The 22,199-nt window shown below is 42.0% G+C and overlaps 1 protein-coding gene across 1 annotated transcript in view; it reads right to left on the bottom strand.

The window, feature by feature from the left end:
- The window catches only part of dock11 (dedicator of cytokinesis 11), a 117,949-nt gene that overhangs the window by 1,969 nt on the left and 93,781 nt on the right, over positions 1 to 22,199 (bottom strand). Inside the window, exons 45-53 of the mRNA XM_084166043.1 lie at positions 17,029 to 17,086; positions 15,061 to 15,167; positions 12,670 to 12,792; positions 7,630 to 7,743; positions 6,340 to 6,486; positions 5,875 to 6,085; positions 3,949 to 4,139; positions 3,069 to 3,169; positions 2,692 to 2,830 (exon numbers count right to left, since the gene is read on the bottom strand). Coding sequence (XP_084022169.1) covers positions 2,692 to 2,830; positions 3,069 to 3,169; positions 3,949 to 4,139; positions 5,875 to 6,085; positions 6,340 to 6,486; positions 7,630 to 7,743; positions 12,670 to 12,792; positions 15,061 to 15,167; positions 17,029 to 17,086 — 1,191 coding nt within the window. The remainder of the gene's footprint in view (positions 1 to 2,691; positions 2,831 to 3,068; positions 3,170 to 3,948; positions 4,140 to 5,874; positions 6,086 to 6,339; positions 6,487 to 7,629; positions 7,744 to 12,669; positions 12,793 to 15,060; positions 15,168 to 17,028; positions 17,087 to 22,199) is intronic.

Genomic DNA, 22,199 nt, shown 5'->3' with positions numbered 1-22,199 from the left:
GATAGAGTCAGATACAACAACACACATCATTAGCATCATTGGTCAACCAGTCACGTGATAGCAATACATGCATCTCAGTGATCGCATTCACACACCATACAAGCATATAATGGAGTTTCTGAAAATAAATGACAAATCCACACATTATTGCTGTCAAAATGGAACCCAGGGCGTCTTCCCAGAACAGCATTGGGACACAGACCTGCGGTCAAATATTTTGAGCGTTTGCTAAAGCCACCTGGAGTGCCGACAGTATTTGATTGGAGGTCTGATGCAGACAGACCCAGACAGACACACCGTTGCCACATACACTGAGTGTACAAAACATTAAGAACACCTTCCTAATATTGAGTTGCACCCCCTTTTGCCCTCAGAACAGTCTCAATTTGTCGGGGCATGGACTCTACACGGTGTCGAAAGCATTCCACAGGGATGCTGGCCTATGTTGACCACAATGCTTCTCACAGTTCTGTCAAGTTGGCTGGATGTCCTTTGGGTGGTGGACCATTCTTGATACACACAGGAAACTGTTGAGCGTGAAAAACCCAGCAGCGTTGCAGTTCTTGACACAAACCGGTGCACCTGGCACCTACTACCTTACCCAGTTCAAAAGCACTTAAATCTTTTGTCTTGCCCACTCACCCTCTGAATGGCACACATACACAATCCATATGTAAATTGTCTCAAGGCTTAAAAATCCCTCTGTATCCTGTCTCCTCCCCTTCATCTACACTGATTGAAGTAGATTTAACAAGTGACATCGATAAGGGATCATAGCTTTCACCTGGATTCACCTGGTCAGTCTATGTCGTGGAAAGAGCAGGTGTTCCTAATGTTTTGTACCCTCAGTGAATATCAACCCACAAACACCTTTACTCACTGACAATGATTAAAGGGAGGTTAAGGAGGTGATGACAGGTGTGTGTTTCAAGTAGAAATGAATATGCAACATAACTCCACAGAGGGTATCAAATTACCTGGCATTTCTTAAATCTAAGGCGCAGTAAGGGGCAGCATAGACAGAAGAAAGGGGAAAGTTAGTGTTATAGACAGAAAAGGAAAGAAAACGTTAAGACAGAAAAACACTTTTCATTTGCTGCCAAACTAAAGTCAGGAGAAAGAGATGGTACATGAGAGAAAAATAGATTCAGGACATGAGACATGACCTTGGTCAAAGAGAACCATTTTTGCGGCAGGTAGCCTAACGGTTAAGAGTGTTGGGCCTGTAACCGAAAGGTCGCTGGTTTGAATCCCTGAGCAGTCTAGGTTTAAAAAATCAGGCGATGTTCCCTAGAGCAAGGCACTTAACCCTAAAGTCGCTCTGGATAAGAGTGTCTGTTAAATGACTAACATGTTAAATGTAAACATCATTATTCACAGATACTTAAAGTTAAAGTCTGTGATTGGTACATCCATTGATCCTTGAAGAATATCACTTACAAATGCTTCATGAGCTTAGTACAACTGTCATAACCCAAAATATAAGGTTATTCTAACAATGTAGACCTTCTAAATATGGTAAAAAATGTGAATGCCATGGACTGTCAGTCCTTGTCTATTTGAGAGGGATTAGCCTACATTTCCATAGCCCCATCCCTCAGCTGTATACCAAAACAAGTGGCGGGGCAACCGTTTTGTTGTTGTTTCAATTACGGACTGCAGTTTACAGTGGAGGCCTTGCAGAAAATCTGGTTTGAACAAAGGGTTTTCTGGTGTTTACTCGAGAGGGAGGAGAGGAGGATGAGAGCCTAGGAGGAGGAGGAGAGGAACTGATGTGAGACCTCTAGAGAGCGTGGTCAGGAAAATTATGAGAGCCAGAGACAAAAATATATCATTTCTGTTTGTCATTTTGTGTGCATCTGTGTGTTTTTGTAAGGCTGACCTGTTCATGGATGATGTCTGACAGCTCCTCCCTCTCCCCCCATGTCACCTGTTCATGGATGATGTCTGACAGCTTCTCCCCCTCCCCCCATGTCACCTGTTCATGGATGATGTCTGACAGCTCCTCCCCCTCCCCTCATGTCACCTGTTCATGGATGATGTCTGACAGCTCCTCCCCCTCCCCCCATGTCACCTGTTCATGGATGATGTCTGACAGCTTCTCCCCCTCCCCTCATGTCACCTGTTCATGGATGATGTCTGACAGCTCCTCCCCCTCCCCCCATGTCACCTGTTCATGGATGATGTCTGACAGCTCCTCCCCCTCCCCCCATGTCACCTGTTCATGGATGATGTCTGACAGCTCCTCCCCCTCCCCTCATGTCACCTGTTCATGGATGATGTCTGACAGCTCCTTCCCCTCCCCCCATGTCACCTGTTCATGGATGATGTCTGACAGCTCCTCCCCTCTCCCCATGTCACCTGTTCATGGACGATGTCTGACAGCTCCTCCCCTCTCCCCATGTCACCTGTTCATGGACGATGTCTGACGGCTCCTCCCCTCCCCCATGTCACCTGTTCATGGATGATGTCTGACAGCTCCTCCCCCTCCCCCCATGTCACCTGTTCATGGATGATGTCTGACAGCTCCTCCCCCTCCCCTCATGTCACCTGTTCATGGATGATGTCTGACAGCTCCTCCCCTCTCCCCATGTCACCTGTTCATGGACGATGTCTGACAGCTCCTCCCCTCCCCCCATGTCACTTGTTCATGGATGATGTCTGACAGCTCCTCCCCTCCCCCCATGTCACCTGTTCATGGATGATGTCCGACAGCTCCTTCACCATGTCTTTGAAGTTGCCCTTCAGGCCCTCGTGGTACTCAAACTGGTCCTCCTTGATCAGACGCTCGTTGATGTCCAGCGCCATGCTGCAGGCCTCCACAAACCTCCTGCATAGACAGGACACACACACACATACGGACACACAAACCCACGGACACACACCAAGAGTTACATGGGGACAGATGGTGCTGTTCAGAAAGTCTTACTTCATCAAATATTAATAATAGTTACCCATTAAGGGGATTACATATTCAATGATTTGCTACACAACTTGAGTTTGAGCTTTGCGGTGTAGCTGATATCTTGGCATGGTAGTGCGTTGTTGGTTGGGTAATCTACACACACCTGAATATTTCCTTGAGCTCGATTGCTTTCTTATTGTTGGACTTGCTGGTTTTGGAGTCATCCAGAAAGGCTCTGGCGTACGCCATAGGACCAGCATTAACCTGTGGCACACAAGACAAGGGAAGGAGTAACAATCTTTAAGAGTAATGAATATCTTAGGTATTCAGCTTCACTCTCAGGTAGTGTTGGGTAACCCTTATGCTGCCAATCTATATCAACACGCAGCACAATGATAACATCATTGGCTAAACCATAGTGGTTCATCTAGGTGAGTTGCCAGGGGAAAGACTTGAGCAGGACGGACCAATCCTGTTCTGGGAGAGCTATCCTCCTGTAGGTTTTAACCCCAACTCTGTTCCAGGAGAGTTACCATCCTGTAGGTTTTAACCCCAACTCTGTTCCGGGAGAGCTACCCTCCTGTAGGTTTTAACCCCAACTCTGTTCCGGGAGAGTTACCATCCTGTAGGTTTTAACCCCAACCCTGTTCCGGGAAAGTTACCATCCTGTAGGTTTTAACCCCAACTCTGTTCCGGAAGAGCTACCCTCCTGTAGGTTTTAACCTACTGATTTTAGGACCAAACCCTAAAATCAACACTACAAGTTCTGGCATGAAAACATGAATACCTGCATGAACACGCAATGATCTGATAGCGGTTAGAAATAACATCTACATGTACAGAGAGACACAGCCTTGCAGTTTGTTGTGGTGATAAGCTGTAGTGTTAAGGTCTGACGTCAGTCAGTGGTGTTCCCTGAATGCACTAGCTGTTTCCTGTTTGAACCCCAGGGAGAGTAGCGGCTACCTTGGCAGCAGCTAATGGGGATCCTAATAAAATGCAAAAGGAACACAGTGATGTAGCTACAGTAAGATCTGGTCTACCTGTACAGAGACACAGCCCTGCAGTTTGAGCTGCAGCTGGATCATGTCAACCTCCTGGGAGGAGCAGAGTTTGGTCAGCTCGGCGGTGCGCGCCCACATCTCGTCGATGGCCACGTCCACAGGTTTCAGCTCTACCTGCTTCTCCCCCAACACCTCCACACGCTTCTTCACGTACGGAAACGTGTTGGCCGCTGGACAGGAGAAATATACACCATTCAGCATATTCACACATTTTATAACGTAACCTATTATTACAAACATTTTAGAACACTTTATATAATTTCTCTAGCCTGGGGGCCAGTCTATTCCTACCCTCATGAGAATTTGGCTTGACAACAACAGTAATGGAGTTGGCAAGAGCACCAACAGATTTATTCTTCACAAAGGGGAGCGTGTTGGTCGCTGCCCAGGAGACACACCACACATAATCAGGTCTCATATAAACACATGATAACGTTAATTAATTATGATAAACCTGGGTTATGTTTCCAGTTACGGTTTCCTTTATTCTCCTTGTATGGGAATGTGTTGGCAGCTAGGGAGCAGAGTAAATAGCACAGTTCCAAGTAGCTTCTTGACACTGGAGTCCTTTTTCTGTCACCTTCTCTTGTTTTTCTGAAATCGTATTGTAGTATTGTTCTGAAACGGCCTTTCTGAGAAACTCTGACACTCTTCGGAGGCTAACATTTGAAATGTAGAGAAGTGGTAAAGTCTAACTAACTGGCAGTCCTGGGTCAAATATACGAACAGGTCATGTTGAGCCGCAATTTTATTGCAACAACATTCTGTAAACATCCCTAAAACAAACAAACCACACGTGATAAAGCTTTTAGTGCATATTGGTTGGTCTATGTGTAACATCCTGTGTGCCAGGTCTGTGAGCAGCTATGATAACAGATATTTGAGACAGGTGGGCAAGCTGTTGTTTAATGTCAGTGGTGACAGTGGAATAATCATTAACCGGCCAATGACAATGGCCAATCAAAATGTCTATATCATCACATGATAAACAATTGCAGTGGATATAAGCCATTTAAATTGTCCTATAGCGCTTCAGTTATCAGTTATTGTAATGCTGGTACCCTAATCAGCGGAATTAGCCAGTGGTTAGCTGGAAGCCTTCTCTGTCAATTCTAAGAAATAATGTTTACTACTGTTAAAGGAAAAAGCCACTGAAAAACTATATTTTGGTATTTTATTCATTAGTCCTCTGTTATACAGTCCCAAAATGTTTTGCATGTCAGCACTCAAGTTTTCAAGATATTGAACTTTCAAGAAGCAAACAAAGTGTCACCGGCCACATCATCATGATGATGCAAAATGGACAAAAAAAACTGTGGACTAATGAAGAAAATACCAAATGATCGTTTTTGAGGGAAGTTTTCCTTTAAGGGTAATGTGGAACCGATGTCACCATCATAACCATCCTTTCTTGTCTCTATCCTAGTGCTTTAAAAAGTAGTTGTATGAATTTAGTGGGTTCATGAACTTGCAGTAATTATCCAATGGTTTAGATGTTAGTGTAGCTCATCTAATAATAAGTGAAACAAGCTGTGTGCAGTGGATGGGTTTCATTGAAAAGCTTGTATACTTCTTTGTCTCCAGCGCACCACACAAACAGTGTTATTCTGTTTGTCTAATTAAGGTTGAAATATGGAGGTTTTGAGTGTTTAAATGGTCGTAGAGAGGTTGTAAAAAGGTTGTAAAGCGAACAAATTTGTTGAAATAAGGTTTTTGTAGTTGTGTTAATAATGGTTTTAAATGGTTTTAAAGAGGTTGTAACGCTAACTAACTATTTTTAAGTGTTTTAATTGTTGTAAATGAAGTTAAGTAGTTGTTAAACTGGTTAACTTTGTTGATTGTAATGAAGTTGCAAAGCTCACTCGTTTTTTTATGGTTTTAAAGAGGTTGTGAAGCGCAACTAACTTGTGAGTACGCTCCTCCTCTTGCACTGCTCCTCCACGCCGCCATGTTTCTTCCCCGTCAGCGTGTACGGCGTCTCAAACACAAAGTGGTTGATGTTGTGGCACTTCTCAAAGTCCGTCTTCTTCTCTGGACAGTCCTTCTCGTCAAAGTAAGGCTTGACGAAGGTGACCTGGATGTAGGCAAACTTGGTGTCTAGGTCTTTGGGGTTGACCTGTTGGAGATAGGAGATTAGTATGGTTGGGGTTGTTAGATAGAACCGACTGGAGGGTGTTTCCAACTCCAATAAAGGAAGCAAACTATTTGTTTGCACTATTTCCCCCTTTTAGGAACCTGTAGGCTATCCCAAATGGCACCCTACTCCCTATATAGTGGACTACTTTTGACCAGGGCCCATAGGACTCTGGTCAAAAGTAGTGTACTAAATAGGGAATATGGTGCCATTTGGGATGCAGCCATAGTTCCTACCTTGTTGGAGTCTTGGATGATCTTGACGTTTTCCGTTCCAAACTTGTCCCCGTAGAGCCCTAGAAGGCGCTGAGAGATCTCTGATAGGCCGGTGAGTTTGGGCTCCTTGTACACGTACTCCTTCCCATCCTCCTCCTCGAAGTAGCCCTGTCAACAAGACAAAGTAGCCATTGGAGGCAGTGGGATGTTCATGCTGGCTACTCGGGAGGAAAATATTCAGTCATAATTCAATTACACTCTCAAATATGCAATAAATTAAAATGTCTAATGCTCTGTGACTGATATTTCCTGGAATATATTGTAATATGGATTTACAGCTGTGCTTTTCTCAAAATGCTTAATATATATATGTTTTACAATATCTTTATTGCCATTTTTTTATGTACAACATGCATCAGAAAACATGACAATTAAACATGAATTAATGATATTCTAATATCCATCTATTTGAAACAAGGTTGTCCTTTTTGTGCTACTTTAAAGTAACTGAGATACCCGTCGGGCCTCAGGAAACTCCAAACAACTCCAAATACAAAACATCACATATAGACTCAGATACCCATCATCCCTTATATATCTGAAGAGAGAAGTGAAACTTAATCTAAGCCTTACAGGTTTGTTTTAGCTGTTTTAGCCCCGTCACAACCATCCTCCTCAGAGGCCACTAGTCTCTAAGGGATTGGTGTAACTCCACCTTAATCTAATCTCCATCTGTCAGGTAGCGAAGTTACCAAAAGAGAACGACCACATTTTAGGGTTCCCAGGCACTCGATATGGACTGATATCAGACATGGTTAAAAGAAGATGACAAGATCTAACCACTGGTACCTCAATGATGCTAGCAAGAACATGACAGACCAGCACTATTGTTGTTATTTCTTCAGTAATTGATAGAATGAGTTTATTTTCTACCCAAACAAACAGAAGAGAGACAGGAAGATAACATCTAAAAAATATACAGCATAAACACATGACTTCTCTTTTTACTGTGACGAGGTCCCCAAGTAATTGGCACGCCATCCCTGACAGAGAAGAACCACTGGTTGAGCCAGCATACTAAACATTGATTAACTTATATTCCGATGTCCATAATAGCATACCGCTTAATGCTCAATCCATTGTTTCCTTAGAAGTGGTATGCTAGTGTGGATATTGTCTCTCTGTCTGATCCAGAATAAGTGTGTTTCACAGGTATGCAGTCCCAAAGGGCATGTATCCAATTAAAAGACACTGGGAGGAAAACACAAGGTGAACTTGTGTCTTTCATCTTATGTCCACTTGCCGACCCACCTGCCCGTAGAAGGCCACTCTGAAGTAGGTCCCCAGTAGTCTCCGTCCTGTATGCATCACCTCCAGGATCTTATTGTAGGCTCTGTGCAGCGTATCATACAGACGGCTCAGTTTCTGAAGAAAACATACACAAAACTGGGTATTAGTGTGTGTGTGTGTGTGTGTGTGTGTGTGTGTGTGTGTGTAGGGTTGAAAAGTTCAACAATGGCATTATTTTAAATTAACTCTGCAACTCTTCCAACTATTGACTTTTCTTCACAACTGCCACCTGTTTGGCACTGAAACATTGACAAAAAATACATATTGACATAGTAAATAAATAAATAAATAAGGATTTAAGAAAAAACGAAATATATTTCCCTGATATTAAACCCGGATATTAAACACCAATGGTATTCACAAAGTTGATGGTTTATATTTAGGATAATATTTTACAGCTTTGTCATTCTATTTATTATGATTTAATTATTTAATTATTTCATATACAGTCGTGGTCAAAAGTTTTGAGAATGACACAAATACTAATTTTCACAAAGTCTGCGGCTTCAGTTTTGATGATGGCAATTTGCATGTACTCCAGAATGTCATGAAGAGTGATCAGATGAATTGCAATTAATTGCAAAGTCCCTCTTCACCATGAAAATGAACTTAATCCCCCAAAAACATTTCCACTGCATTTCAGCCCTGCCACAAAAGGACCAGCTGCCATCATGTCAGTGATTCTCTTGTTAACACAGGTGGGAGTGTTGACGAGGACAAGGCTGGAGATCACTCTGTCATGCTGATTGAGATAGAATAACAGACTGGAAGCTTTAAAAGGTGCTTGAAATTATTGTTCTTCCTCTGTTAACCATGGTTACCTGCAAAGAAACATGTGCCGTCATCATTGCTTTGCACAAAAAGGGCTTCACAGGCAAGGATATTGCTGCTAGTAAGATTGCACCTAAATCAACCATTTATTGGATCATCAAGAACTTCAAGGAGAGAGGTTCAATTGTTGTGAAGAAGGCATCAGGGCGCCAAAGAAAGTCCAGCAAGCGCCAGGACCGTCTCCTAAAGTTGATTCAGCTGCGGGATCGGGGCACCACGAGTGCAGAGCTTGCTCAGGAATGGCAGCAGGCAGGTGTGAGTGCATCTGCACGCACAGTGATGCGAAGACTTTTGGAGGATGGCCTGGTGTCAAGAAGGGCAGCAAAGAAGCCACTTCTCTCCAGGAAAAACATCAGGGACAGTCAAAGACATCAAAACTATGAAATAACACATTTGGAATCATGTAGTAACCAAAAAAGTGTTATTTGAGATTCTTCAAATAGCCACCCTTTGCCTTGATGACAGCTTTGCACACTCTTGGCATTCTCTCAACCAGCTTCATGAGGTAGTCACCTGGAATGCATTTCAATTAACAGGTGTGCCTTCTTAATAGTTAATTTGAGGAATTTATTTCCTTCTTAATGCGTTTGAGCCAATCAGTTGTGTTGTGACAAGGTAGGGGGGTATACAGAAGATAGCTCTATTTGGTAAAAGACCAAGTCCATATTATGGCAAGAACTGCTCAAATAAGCAAAGAGAAATGACAGTCCATCATTACTTTAAGACATGAAGGTCAGTCAATACGGAACATTTCAAGAACGTTGAAAGTTTCTTCAAGTGCAGTCGCAAAACCCATCAAGCGCTATGATGAAACTGGCTCTCATGAGGACCGCCACAGGAATGGAAGACCCAGAGTTACCTCTACTGCAGAGGATAAGTTCATTAGAGTTACCAGCCTCAGAAATTGCAGCTCAAATAAATGCTTCACAGAGTTCAAGTCACAGACATATCTCAACATCAACTGTTCAGAGGGGACTGTGTGAATCAGGCCTTCATGGTCGAATTCCTGCAAAGAATCAACTACTAAAGGTCAACAATAAGAAGAAGAGACCTGCTTGGGCCAAGAAACACAAGCAATGGACATTACACCGGTGGAAATTTGTCCGTTGGTCTGGAGTCCAAATTTGGGATTTTTGGTTCCAACCGTTGTGTCTTTGTGAGACGTGGTGTGGGTGAACGGATGATCTCTGCATGTGTAGTTCCCACCGTAAAGCATGGAGGAGGTGGTGTTATGGTGTGGGGGTGCTTTGCTAGTGACACTGTCTGTGATTTATTTAGAATTCAAGGCACACTTAACCAGCATGGTAAAAAAAAAAATGGAATGAGTAGGTGTGTCCAAACCTGTTATGATGAGTTCCTCAGGTATCAAAGAATCAAGGATGCAAGGATATACTTAGACATTCTGTGGAGATTTCATACCAAGTTTTTATTGAATCACGAGCTCGTGGGTTCATCTAACAAACGGACATGGCTTTGCCCTTCGTCAGTTGAACTAACTTGAACAAAGAAGACACTCTACCTTATATAGGCTTTATTACCCTTCTGCTGGCATACATCTGGCAAGTCTCCATGGGCACTCCCTGTCTTTGATGTTCATCACTCTTTACCCCAAGTCAGTATCCTGCCCATCACTCATGCTATTCTAAACATAATAATAATAATAATAATAGGTCATTTAGCAGACGCTCTTATCCAGAGCGACTTACAGGAGCAATTAGGGTTAAGTGCCTTGCTCAAGGGCACATCGACAGATTTTTCACCTAGTCGGCTCGGGGATTAGAACCAGCGACCTTTCGGTTACTGGCACAACACTCTTACCACTAGGCTACCTGCTAATCTCACTAATCTACCTTGACATAATGGAATGTAGACTTCCTGGCCCCAAACCACTCATCTCTTAACTCTTTCCCTGTCCTCACAATCCTATGACATGACATCATTACAAAACCTTTGACTGGTACTGTATATAATGAAAAATAATATAAACGCAACATATAAAGTGTTGGTCCCATGTTTCATTAGCTGAAATAAAAGATCCCTGAAATTTTCCATATGCACAAAATCCTTATTTCTCTCAAAATTTGTGCACACATTTGTTTACATCCCTGTTAGTAAGCATTTCTCATTTGCCAAGATAATCCATCCCCCTGACAGGTATGGCATATCAAGAAGCTGACTAAACAGCATGACTATTACACAGGTGCACCTTGTGCTGGGGACAATAAAAGGCCACTCTAAAATGTGCAGTTTTGTCACACAACAAAATGCCACAGATGTCTCAAGTTTTGAGGGAGCGTGCATTTGGCATGCTGACCAGAGCTGTTGCCAGATAATTTAATGTTCATTTCTCCAACGTCGTTTTAGAGAATTTGGCAGTACGTCCAACCGGCCTCACAACCACAGACCATGTGTATGGCGTCGTGTGGGTGAGTGGTTTGCTGATGTCAACGTTGTGAACAGTGCGCCCCGTGGTGGTGGTGGGGTTATGGTATGGGCAGGCATAAACTACGGACAACCCATTAAAAAAAAAAAAGGTATCTGTGACCAACAGATGCATATTTGCAGTGGTGGAAAAAGTATCCTATTGTCATACTTGAGTAAAAGTAAAGATACCTCAATAGAAAATGACTCAAGTAAAAGTGAAAGTCAACCAGTAAAATGCTACTTGAGTAAAAGTTTTGAAGTATTTGGTTTTAAATATACTTAAGTATCAAAAGTAAATGTAATTGAGAAAATATACTTAAGTATCAAAAGTAAAAGTATAAATTATTTCAAATTTCTTATATTAAGCAAACCAGACGGCATCATTTTCTTGTTTTTTAAATTTACGGATAGCCAGGGCCACGCTCCAACACTCAGATATAATTTACAAATGAAGCAATCACTGCCCTTTTACTGACTACAAATTATCTATAACAGGGCTATTAACTCACTAACTAGCAAAGGACATTAACAACATGTGCACATGGCTACATGCAGCTCTTGCTTTGATCTCAAAACAAGTATGGCAATATGTCAATGATCTATTTGCATATAGGCCTACTGCAGCTTTGATTGGTTATGCCACACTGGTCTGTGTAGAGTATGGGCTGAGTCATGCACAGCAGAATCCTACTCTGATACGTTCTGTCTACAACAAAATCTCTTGCATAGTTCGTTTTGTTTCAGCATGTTGCATTAAAAGTGGCTAATATTGCGTTGATTCGATCACAATTGCCACAGTAAAGGGACATGTTGATAGTGCTAACTAACAGGGAAAACTCTAGAAAGTTGACTGAAGTTCAACTTCGTGCTTAGAGGAACCATTGGTTTCCAGTAATATACCCTCCCTTTGCAACCATGTGTGTGTGTATGAGTGCGTATGAGTGGGTGTGTGTGTGATATTTTCAGGAACTACTTCATTGCATGACATGTACAGTAAATCAGCAGGTGATCTATGTACCACCATTTTAAAACAATAACATCTGTGTCACTCCTCAGAGCGAGAGAGAACAGAAATCGGCCAAAGGAATGTGCCACTGGCAACAGACACAACATAGAGTTGGCATTCCAAATGGCACCCTATTCCCTATTTAGTGCACTACTTTTGACCAGGGCCCATAGTGGCTTTGGTCAAAAGTAGGGCACTATGTAGAGAATAGAGTGCCCTTTGGGACTAGCCCAGAGGCTTTTTAAAGCCAGAGCCAAAGAGAAGACAGTCCTAGCATGAGAAGATGGCGAGTGGAACATGATTAGGGTAAACTTCTCATGGACAGTATTTTAGCTTGAGGACTTATTCCATAAACTGACTGGCTGAGCTTATTTATGCTCTATAAACACAAGGGACAGAGTAGTGGAAAACTTCACAGAGACAAACAGGAAGTAGTCAATATTGTCTGTGCCCTTTAATGTAATTCTCTTAATCTGACAATAGAATCCTCATTGTGGGATTCACAAAGTAGCTATTTTTCCCACGGACAACTGCATTCAATCACAGAATGGTTTTGGGTATTTTAAAAACTACTACTACTACTACTACTACTTCAGCCAGATAGACTCCTCTCACAGCTGCTTCCAGTTTACAAAGACACTGCATAAACATTTGTTCTTGATGATTCAATTTACATTTCAGTCTTGTTTGTGTGTGTATGGTCGTGTGTATGTGTGTGTGTGTGTTTGTTTGGCTTGTACCTGGAACTCGTGGCGTTTCTCGTAGACAGGGATAATGAGCTTGGCAATGTGTGTAATCAGCTCGTATCTCTCTGCCTTCCACAGCCCCTCTACACACAGCTCTAGACGCTCCACTAAGACTTCCTGTAGGGCAGACCAGGAATCACAGTCAGTGAAAACAGCCAGGGCCAAGCCAACATCAATAGGCATCAGCGGATTACAAGCTAGAGCCTGCTATAGTGGTGTACAGTGCCTTCAGAAAGTATTCATACCCCTTGACTTATTCCACATTTTGTTGTGTTACAGCCTGAATTCAAAATGGATTACATAAACATTCTCACCCATCTTAACAAAATCCCACATAATGACAAAGTGAAAACATGTTTGTATACATTTTTGCACATTTATTGAAAATGAAATACAGAAATATCTAATTTACATAAGTATTCACACCCCTGAGTCAATACATGTTAGAATCACCTTTGGCACCGATTACATCTGTGAGTATTTCTGGGTAAGTCTAAGAGCTTTGCACACCTGGATTGTACAATATTTGCACATTATTCTTTCAAAAATTCTTCAAGCTCTGTCAAGTCGATCATTGCTAGACAGCCATTTTCAAGCCTTTCCATTGATTTTCAAGCCAATTTAAGTCAAATCTGTAACTCGGCCACTCAGGAACATTCAATGCTGTCTTGGTAAGCAACTCCAGTGTATATCTGGGCTTGCGTTTTATGTTATTGTCCTGCTGAAAGGTGAATTTGTCTCCCAGTGTCTGTTGGAAAGCAGACTGAACCAGGTTTTCCTCTAGGATTTTGCCTGTGCTCTATTTCATTTATTTTTATCCTAAAAAACTCCCTAGCTCTTGTTGATGACAAGCATACCCATAACATGATGCAGCCACCACCATGCTTGAAAATATGAAGAGTGGTACTCAGTGATGTGTTTTGTTGGATTTGCTCCAAACATAACACTTTGTATTCAGGACGTAAAGTTAATTTCTTTGCCACATTTTTTTGCAGTTTTACTTTAGTGTCTTATTGCAAACAGGATGCATGTTTTGGAATATTTTTTATTCTGTACAGGCTTCCTTCTTTTCACTGTCATTTAGATTAGTATTGTGGAGTAACTAGAATGTTGTTGATCTACCCTCAGTTTTCTCCTATCACAGTCATTAAACTCTAACTGTTTTAAAGTCACCATTGGCCTCATGGTGAAATCCCTGAGCGGTTTCCTTCCTCTCCGGCAACTGAGTTAGGAAGGAAGCCTGTATCTTTGTAGTGACTGGGTGTATTGATACACCATCCAAAGGGTAATTAATAACTTCACCATGCTCAAGGGGATATTCAATGTCTGTTTTTTTTACCCATCTACCAATAGGTGCACTTCTTTGCGTGGCATTGGAAAACCTTCCTGTTTTTGTGGTTGAATCCGTGTTTGAAATTCACTGCCTGACTGAGGGACCTTACAGATAATTGCATGTGTGGGGTACAGATATGAGGTAGTCATTCAGAAATCATGTTAAACACTATTATTGCACACAGAGTGAGACCATGCAACTTATTATGTGACTTGTTAAGCACATTTTTACTCCTGAACTTATTTAGGCTTGCCATAACAAAGGGGTTGAAAACGTATTGACTCAAAACATTTCAGCTTTTCATTTTTTATTAATTTGTAAAAGTTTGTAAAAACATAATTCCACTTTGACATTATGGGGTATTGTACGTAGGCCAGTGACACACAATTTCAATGTAATATATTTTAAATTCAGGCTGTAACACAACAAGATGTGGAAAAAGTCAAGGGATGTGAATACTTTCTGAAGGCACAGTAAATAGAATAGGCTAAATACGGTGGTTCTAATATTGAAAGAGAATACAACATGAGCTCACACACACAATCGTTACAATGACCATAGGAGTTGACAAGATAGCACAAACAGATCTGGGACCAGATCAGAAAATACAGTCAGGCCAAGCCAAAATCAACAGCTGTTATAATATGAAAGAACTATCAGCTATGAACCAGAGATGAATCAGTATGCTATATCAACCACCAGAGCCGTCTAGTTACAGTCAATTAAAGGCAGAGTCAGCGATATGATGTAGTTGCGCAAAGTAAACAGCATAGTGGGTTACTGTCCACATCATCTAAGAGCGTTGGAACCCTAGGCTAAACTTCTCCGCTGTTCTGATCCTGTGGCTACCACGTTGTAAAAGCGTGAAACGAAACCGTGCGCATGCACAGATACTGTGTGTGACTGTGTGAGAGCAAAGTCTTGCATCTTGCGCATCACCATATCTGCAGAGCTGCTTGTGCAACGTCATTTTGCTGACTACCATTAACTATGTGGTTATAACAGTATGAAGATAAGACTGTCATTATATCATCATAAACATGGCCACACACCTCTGTATAGTAGACGTCCTGCATTCCCGTGTCTTCCTTCATGGCGGCCTCCTCTTCGATGTTCAGAGTGATCCTCTTGAAGGCTGCCAGGCCACTGGGGAACATCTCTGAAACAACAACAACAACAACAACAACAATAATAACAACAATAGACAGACCACCAGTCCCTATATTTTATGTCATTCTTTCACCCAATATTGGGTGTAGGAGGGGAGTAGACAGCACTTCAGCCAACATGAGACGAGGCATTCTCAGACTGTGTTGCTGCTCCAAGTGCCGTTATTTATTATGGTGTCAGTGGTTGTTGTATTAAGGGATGTCCAGTAATTATAGTGGTGGATACGAAATATATGGAGCATGTATTAAATCATGAACAAGAAAAGCAACGACACTGTAGATGTTGTGATTATGATTCAGCCTGTTAAATGTGTGTATTTATTTTGGATGTTCCGGACCTGTTGCTGGCCAGACTGAAAGATAAAATGTTGTTTTTCATGCTGTAATATCATGTTCAATATCAGTTCCCTGTTGGCTCATTTTGTTTGGAATTGAGTTAGAAGGACTGCCACACATAATAAATATGAGCCTGCGCAGAGAAGCACGAGATTGAACTCCACTCAACATTCTACAGTTTTCCCCTTTAGTTAACACTATCAACGTTTCGCTCTACTGTGGGAATTGTGATCGAATCAACGCAATATTACCCATTTTCAATGTAATATACCGAACCAAAACTAACTATGCAAGATCTAGTATGCAAAACTAACTATGCAAGAGATGTTCTTGTAGGCAGAGTGCATTGGAGTAGGATTATATTGCATTGGCAGCCAATCAGAGCTACAGTAGGCCTATATGCCAATAACAATTGCCATATATGGATCTGTGCCATTCACTTTGAACTGGACTGTGTTTAGGCTACAGTATAAGCGGGTTGATGCATTTGTTTTGAGATCAAAGTGAGAACTGCATGTAGCCACGTGTGCACATTTGTTCATATTCTTTGCTAGTTAGTGAGTTATTAGCCCAGTTATACCTAATTTCTAGTCAGCAATTGGGGAATGGTTGCTTCCTACAAGAGCACAAAATGTGTACATTTCTAGCCATCTTTGAAAAGCGAGTCAAGTAAAGAGCTTTTTTATGTCATAAAGGGGCAGTGTTGTATTTTGAGACAGGCTTGAATAAGCTAAGTAGTCAATAGGCAGAGCGTAGCATAATGTGTCTGATTCTCTGTAATAATGGTATGGGAATAATGATGGATTTTTGTGAAGTGGTTTCTTGCATCAAACAACACAACAACCTTTTCAGTCACATCCTTGTCTGAAGGACAAGTGGATAAACAGGTTAATGTCAAGCCCTATATATTTTTAGTTTGTTGTTAAAGTCTCATGGAATGTAGGCCTACATTGAACACCACACATTGGCTGCTACTGTAGGCTGAATGATGGAACAGCTATTTCCATCTTAAAATGTTATGGAATGTGTTTTTCTCCATTGTTTTTGATGGTAGGCACTCTGGTAGACCTACATTATGATCAAATAGCCACAGTAGCCTACTTGGCCACTGTTAAAACTGTAACTTAAAGCTGGTAGAGCCTCAGTGTTCACAGTAAATGTGCGCCGGAAGTTGCATAGAATTTTCACAACGTGCAAGTTTGCGCACAGCGGACCTGAAATTTGCTCAGTGCCGAACATTTTTTGAGGGAAAATTGTGGACAGGGTTGTTAAGTATAAAGTCTCCCGGCTGGACAAAATAAAGATCTTATAATAGGCTAATACTGGTGCCACGGCTTTAGTCCATTTTTGAGTAAACAGAATGCCAGCATGCTGGTGTTTTAACAAAAGTAATACCTCTAATAATAATAATGTAAAAAGACAATGTGAAGTGACAATAACGTAACAACATTGCAGTGTTACAAAAGTGGAGCTAAAAGAGTTGGGTAAATGGGAGGTGGGGAAAGAACGTCTTACTTTTCCTGTGGAGGTATTCTGCCACCAGTGCAGCAACGTGGATGTAACACATAGCAGCCTGTGGAGACACACCAAGCAGTGGTTAGTGGGGTTAGGGTTGGTAATCACTCAACTGACACTGGCAAAACCCTAGAGTTCAACTTTCCCCACACCCACATGTGCACACAAGAGAATGCAAACATACACACACCCTGTTTCACAATGTGTTGATTCATCGAGAAGGGGGAGGACTTGAGCTTAACCACGGACCTGCCTGTCACGCCCTGGCTCTGGGGACGCGTGTATGTTGAGCCAAGGTGTGAGTTTTCTTTGTTTATTCTAGTTTTATCTAGCTCTTTCGTTTCTATGTTGGCCAGTGTGGTTCTCAATCAGAGGCAACGTGTATCAGCTGTTGCTTGTTGTCTCTGATTGGGAACCATACTTAAGCAGCCAGTTTTCCCACAGTGTTTGTGGGATCTTGTTCCTGTGTAGGTTTGTGTTTTGCACCTTTGGACGTCACGTATCGTTTGTTGTTTTGTTTGTGTTATCAGTATTTAATAAATATGTTCACCTTCCACGCTGCGCCTTGGTCCTCTGTCCCCGACGATCGTGACACTGCCTGACATCAGACAGATCACTGTCTGGCTACAGACGTTCTAAACCTAGAGGTTTTTAGACCAAGTTCGCTGTCTGGCTACAGCGGTTCTAAACCTAGAGGTTTTTAGACCAAGTTCGCTGTCTGGCTACAGCGGTTCTAAACCTAGAGGTTTTTAGACCAAGTTCGCTGTCTGGCTACAGCGGTTCTAAACCTAGAGGTTTTTAGACCAAGTTTGCTGTCTGGCTACAGCGGTTCTAAACCTAGAGGTTTTTAGACCAAGTTCGCTGTCTGGCTACAGCGGTTCTAAACCTAGAGGTTTTTAGACCAAGTTCGCTGTCTGGCTACAGCGGTTCTAAACCTAGAGGTTTTTAGACCAAGTTCACTGTCTGGCTACAGCGGTTCTAAACCTAGAGGTTTTTAGACCAAGTTCGCTGTCTGGCTACAGCGGTTCTAAACCTAGAGGTTTTTAGACCAAGTTCGCTGTCTGGCTACAGCGGTTCTAAACCTAGAGGTTTTTAGACCAAGTTCGCTGTCTGGCTACAGCGGTTCTAAACCTAGAGGTTTTTAGACCAAGTTCGCTGTCTGGCTACAGCGGTTCTAAACCTAGAGGTTTTTAGACCAAATTCACTGTCTGGCTACAGAAGTTCCAGAAAACCATTACTCTCCTAGACTCTGACCAATGCTTGGGAGAATTCCTGGATACTCCAACATCCCCTCCCAGTATTTTATTTTTTATTTTTTTAAGCTACTGTAGGTAGCGTTAATTTGCACTAGTTGGCTGTACCTTTCCCAAAACGCCTGTATTTTTTTATCCTATAGCTTGTTCTCCATCTTTTTTTAAATAGTGAGCCAACATGTTTTCAGCACTTTTATTTCCATGACTGACCAAAACTTGTTTTCTCATGGCTCTCTCTTGTCCCTCTGCAGCAGACATATAGTGAGCAATATGTGTGGAACATCAAATCGCAATAAAATTGCTGTATGGAATCGCATTACATATCGTATCGGCACCTAAGTATCATGATAATATTGTATGGTGAGGTCCCTGGCCCTAAAGGTCTGTGGTTGGACCGCTTTGAAACACACACTTACATACTGTACACAACAGATTCCTTCTGCACAGCACACAAACCTCAAAAGACAAAGTTCAAGTAAAGTGCTGGGATATTCAGTTCTGACTGCCACATGATGTAAGTCATTGGTGTTAGCTCAAGCATCCTGTATTTCCAGAGTATTTTCGACAGATACAATTATATATACATTACCAGTCAAAAGTTTGGACATACCTACTCATTCAAGGTTTTTTTAAAATGTTGTACTATTTTCTACATTGTAAAATAATAATGAAGACATCAAAACTATGAAATAACACATATGGAAACATGTAGTAACCAAAAAAGTGTTAAACAAATCAAAACATATTTTATATTTGAGATTCTTCAAATAGCCACCCTTTGCCTTTTCATATAGCCACCCTTTGCCTTTATGACAGCTTTGCACACTCTTGGCATTCTCTCAACCAGCTTCACCTGGAATGCTTTTCCAACAGTCTTGAAGGAGTTCCCACATATGCTGAGCGCTTGTTGGCTGCTTTTCCTTCACTCTGCCGTCCGACTGTCACGACTTCCTCCGAAGCTGCCTCCTCTCCTTGTTCGGGCAGGCTTCGGCATTCGTTGTCATCGGCCTTCTAGCCACTGCCTCTCCTCATCTCACCATTTGATTTGTTTTGTCTTGTTTTTCACACACACCTGGTTTATATCCCCTCATCAGTCCCTGTATAAGTATTCCCTCTGCTCCCCCATGTCTTTGTGTGTGATTGTTTCCATGTGGAGGTCTCGCTAGCTCGGTTGAGCATTCATGTTACTTTTGTCGCCGGGATATTCACCCGTGTGTTTTGTTTCCCAGTGCGCATTGAAGTCACACTGTATTTGGTTTTCGCATTGCTGCGAAATGATATATTAGACGAATAAACCATATTCTGTGATTCACACATTTTACATTTTAGGCATTTAGCAGACGCTCTTATCCAGAGCGACTTACAGTTAGTGAGTGCCAAAAAAATGTCATACTGGTCCCCCGTGGGGATCGAACCCACAACCTTGGCGTTGCAAGCGCCATGCTCTACCAACTGAGCTACACGGGACTACACACCTCCTGCGCCTGACCCCATCTTCATCATCCGCTACACCACCCATTCCAAACCATCTAAATTGGTTTGAGGTCGGGGAATTGTGGAGGCCAGGTCATCTGATGCAGAAATTCGACCATGAAGGCCTGATTCACAAAGTCCCCTCTGAACAGTTGATGTTGAGATGTGTCTGTGACTTGAACTCTATGAAGCATTTATTTGGGCTGCAATTTCTGAGGCTGGTAACTCTAATGAACTTATCCTCTGCAGCAGAGTTAACTCTGGGTCTTCCATTCCTGTGGCGGTCCTCATGAGAGCCAGTTTCATCATAGCGCTTGATGGTTTTTGTGACTGCACTTGAAGAAACGTTCAAAGTTTCAAAGTATTGACTGACCTTCATTTCTTAAAGTAATGATGGTCTGTCGTTTCTCTTTGCTTATTTGAGCTGTTCTTGCCATAATATGGACTTGGTCTTTTACCAAATAGGGCTATCTTCTGTATACCCCCCTACCTTGTCACAACACAACTGATTGGCTCAAACGCATTAAGAAGGAATGAAATTCCACAAATGAACTTGTAACAAGGCACACCTGTTAATTGAAATGCATTCCAGGTGACTACCTCATGAAGCTGGTTGAGAAAATGCCAAGAGTGTGCAAAGCTGTCATCAAGGCAAAGGGTGGCTATTTGAAGAATTGTTTTGGTTACTACATGATTCCATATGTGTTATTTCATAGTTTTGATGTCTTCACGATTATTCTACAATGTAAAAAATAGTAAAAATAAAGAAAAACCCTTAAAAGAGAAGTTGTGTCCAAACTTTTGACTGGTAGTGTATGTTACAATACATAGTGTTATTTCCTGAGCATGTTGAATCCTTTAGTCATATCGGTTGTGTTCAACAGGCACCATATTCCCTATATACAGTAGCTAGTGCACTACTTGACTATGGCCCTGGTCAAAAGTAGTGCACTATATAGGGAATAGTCTGCCATTTGGGATGCAGCCATTGATGAAAACAGCCAAACAAGAGGTTTATGTGAGGTCACCATGTTAGATATGTTCACAAATTCTAAACCAATATTGACAGTCAGGCACTAGCACACAGCCTAAGCAGTACGAGTCTTGGTTTACACTACAGACAAGCAGCGAGAGAAACAGCCAGAGAGAGAGAGAGAGAGAGAGAGAGAGAGAGAGAGAGAGAGAGAGAGAGAGAGAGAGAGAGAGAGAGAGAGAGAGAGAGAGAGAGAGAGAGAGAGAGCAGAGGCTCCCTGATGGATTAACCTAATGTCAACACTTCCTCAGGGCTGCAAATAAAAAGCCATTATACAAAACACCTCAGCATACAGCACAGTTACAACTGGCAAATATATGCTTAGCAAATGCTTTTATGCAAAGCGACATACAGTACAGTAAGTGCATACATTATCAGTATGTGACCCCTCGGGAATTGAACCCACAGCTGCTCTTACCAACTGAGCCACACAGAAGAGTACAACAATGAAAGATGTTGTGCGACGAGAATGGGATTCGCCTTAACCAATCGGCCACCTCATTCCCTGAGCACTGTGCTAAAAAAAGAGTTGGCTCATGCCCCAATGCCCTGCAGGACACAGTGTGGACTTTGTACTGACCCAGAGTCAGATATCTGTATTGTGTTTAGTGTTGCACCGTATAACTTCTGTACTTCTGTCAAATGTGTCTCACGGATCACCGTGCCTGCTCCACTTAGCCTGTACTGGGAGACTGGGCTGCATCATTTTAGATCCCACCTTAAAGTTAACACACTTGAATAATGGGACAAGGCATGTAGAAATGTTGAAACTGTTAATTACTGTTCGCAAAACAATTGAACCTGATCGAACATTTCTGGAGAGACCTGAAAATAACTGTGCAGCAACGCTCCCCATCCAACCTGACAGAGCTTGACAGGATCTGCAGAGAAGAATGGGAGAAACTCCCCAAATACAGATGTACCAAGCTTGTAGCGTCATACCCAAGAAGACTCAAGGCTGTAATCGCTGCCAAAGGTGCTTCAACAAAGTACTGAGTAAAGGGTCTGAATACTTATGTAAATGTGATATTTCAGTTTTGTATTTTTAATAAATTAGCAAACATTTCTAAAAAACTGTTTTTGCTTTGTCATTATGGGGTATTGTGTGTAGATTGATGAGAAAAAACAACAATTTATTCAATTTCAGAATAAGGCTGTAACGTAACAAAATGTTTAAAAAGTCAAGGGGTCTGCATACTTACTGAAGGCACTGTATGTAATAATAAAAAGCACATAAAGGCATCATAATTCATAAAGGTCATATTAACTCACTGATATTATCTCATAGAACAAAACGTATAAGATCTCCTAAGCCTGTGTTCACCTGAGGACCTTATTTTCGGCGTTTATTCCAAAACCCCATTCTGACTCCGGCCCGCCCCCCTCTTGCCGCCCCCCTCTTGCCTCGCGTA

Source organism: Coregonus lavaretus, assembly GCF_964263955.1.
Source record: "Coregonus lavaretus genome assembly, chromosome: 7".
Classification (NCBI taxonomy): Eukaryota; Metazoa; Chordata; class Actinopteri; order Salmoniformes; family Salmonidae; genus Coregonus; species Coregonus lavaretus.
This window is presented reverse-complemented; position numbering and strand designations above follow the sequence as displayed.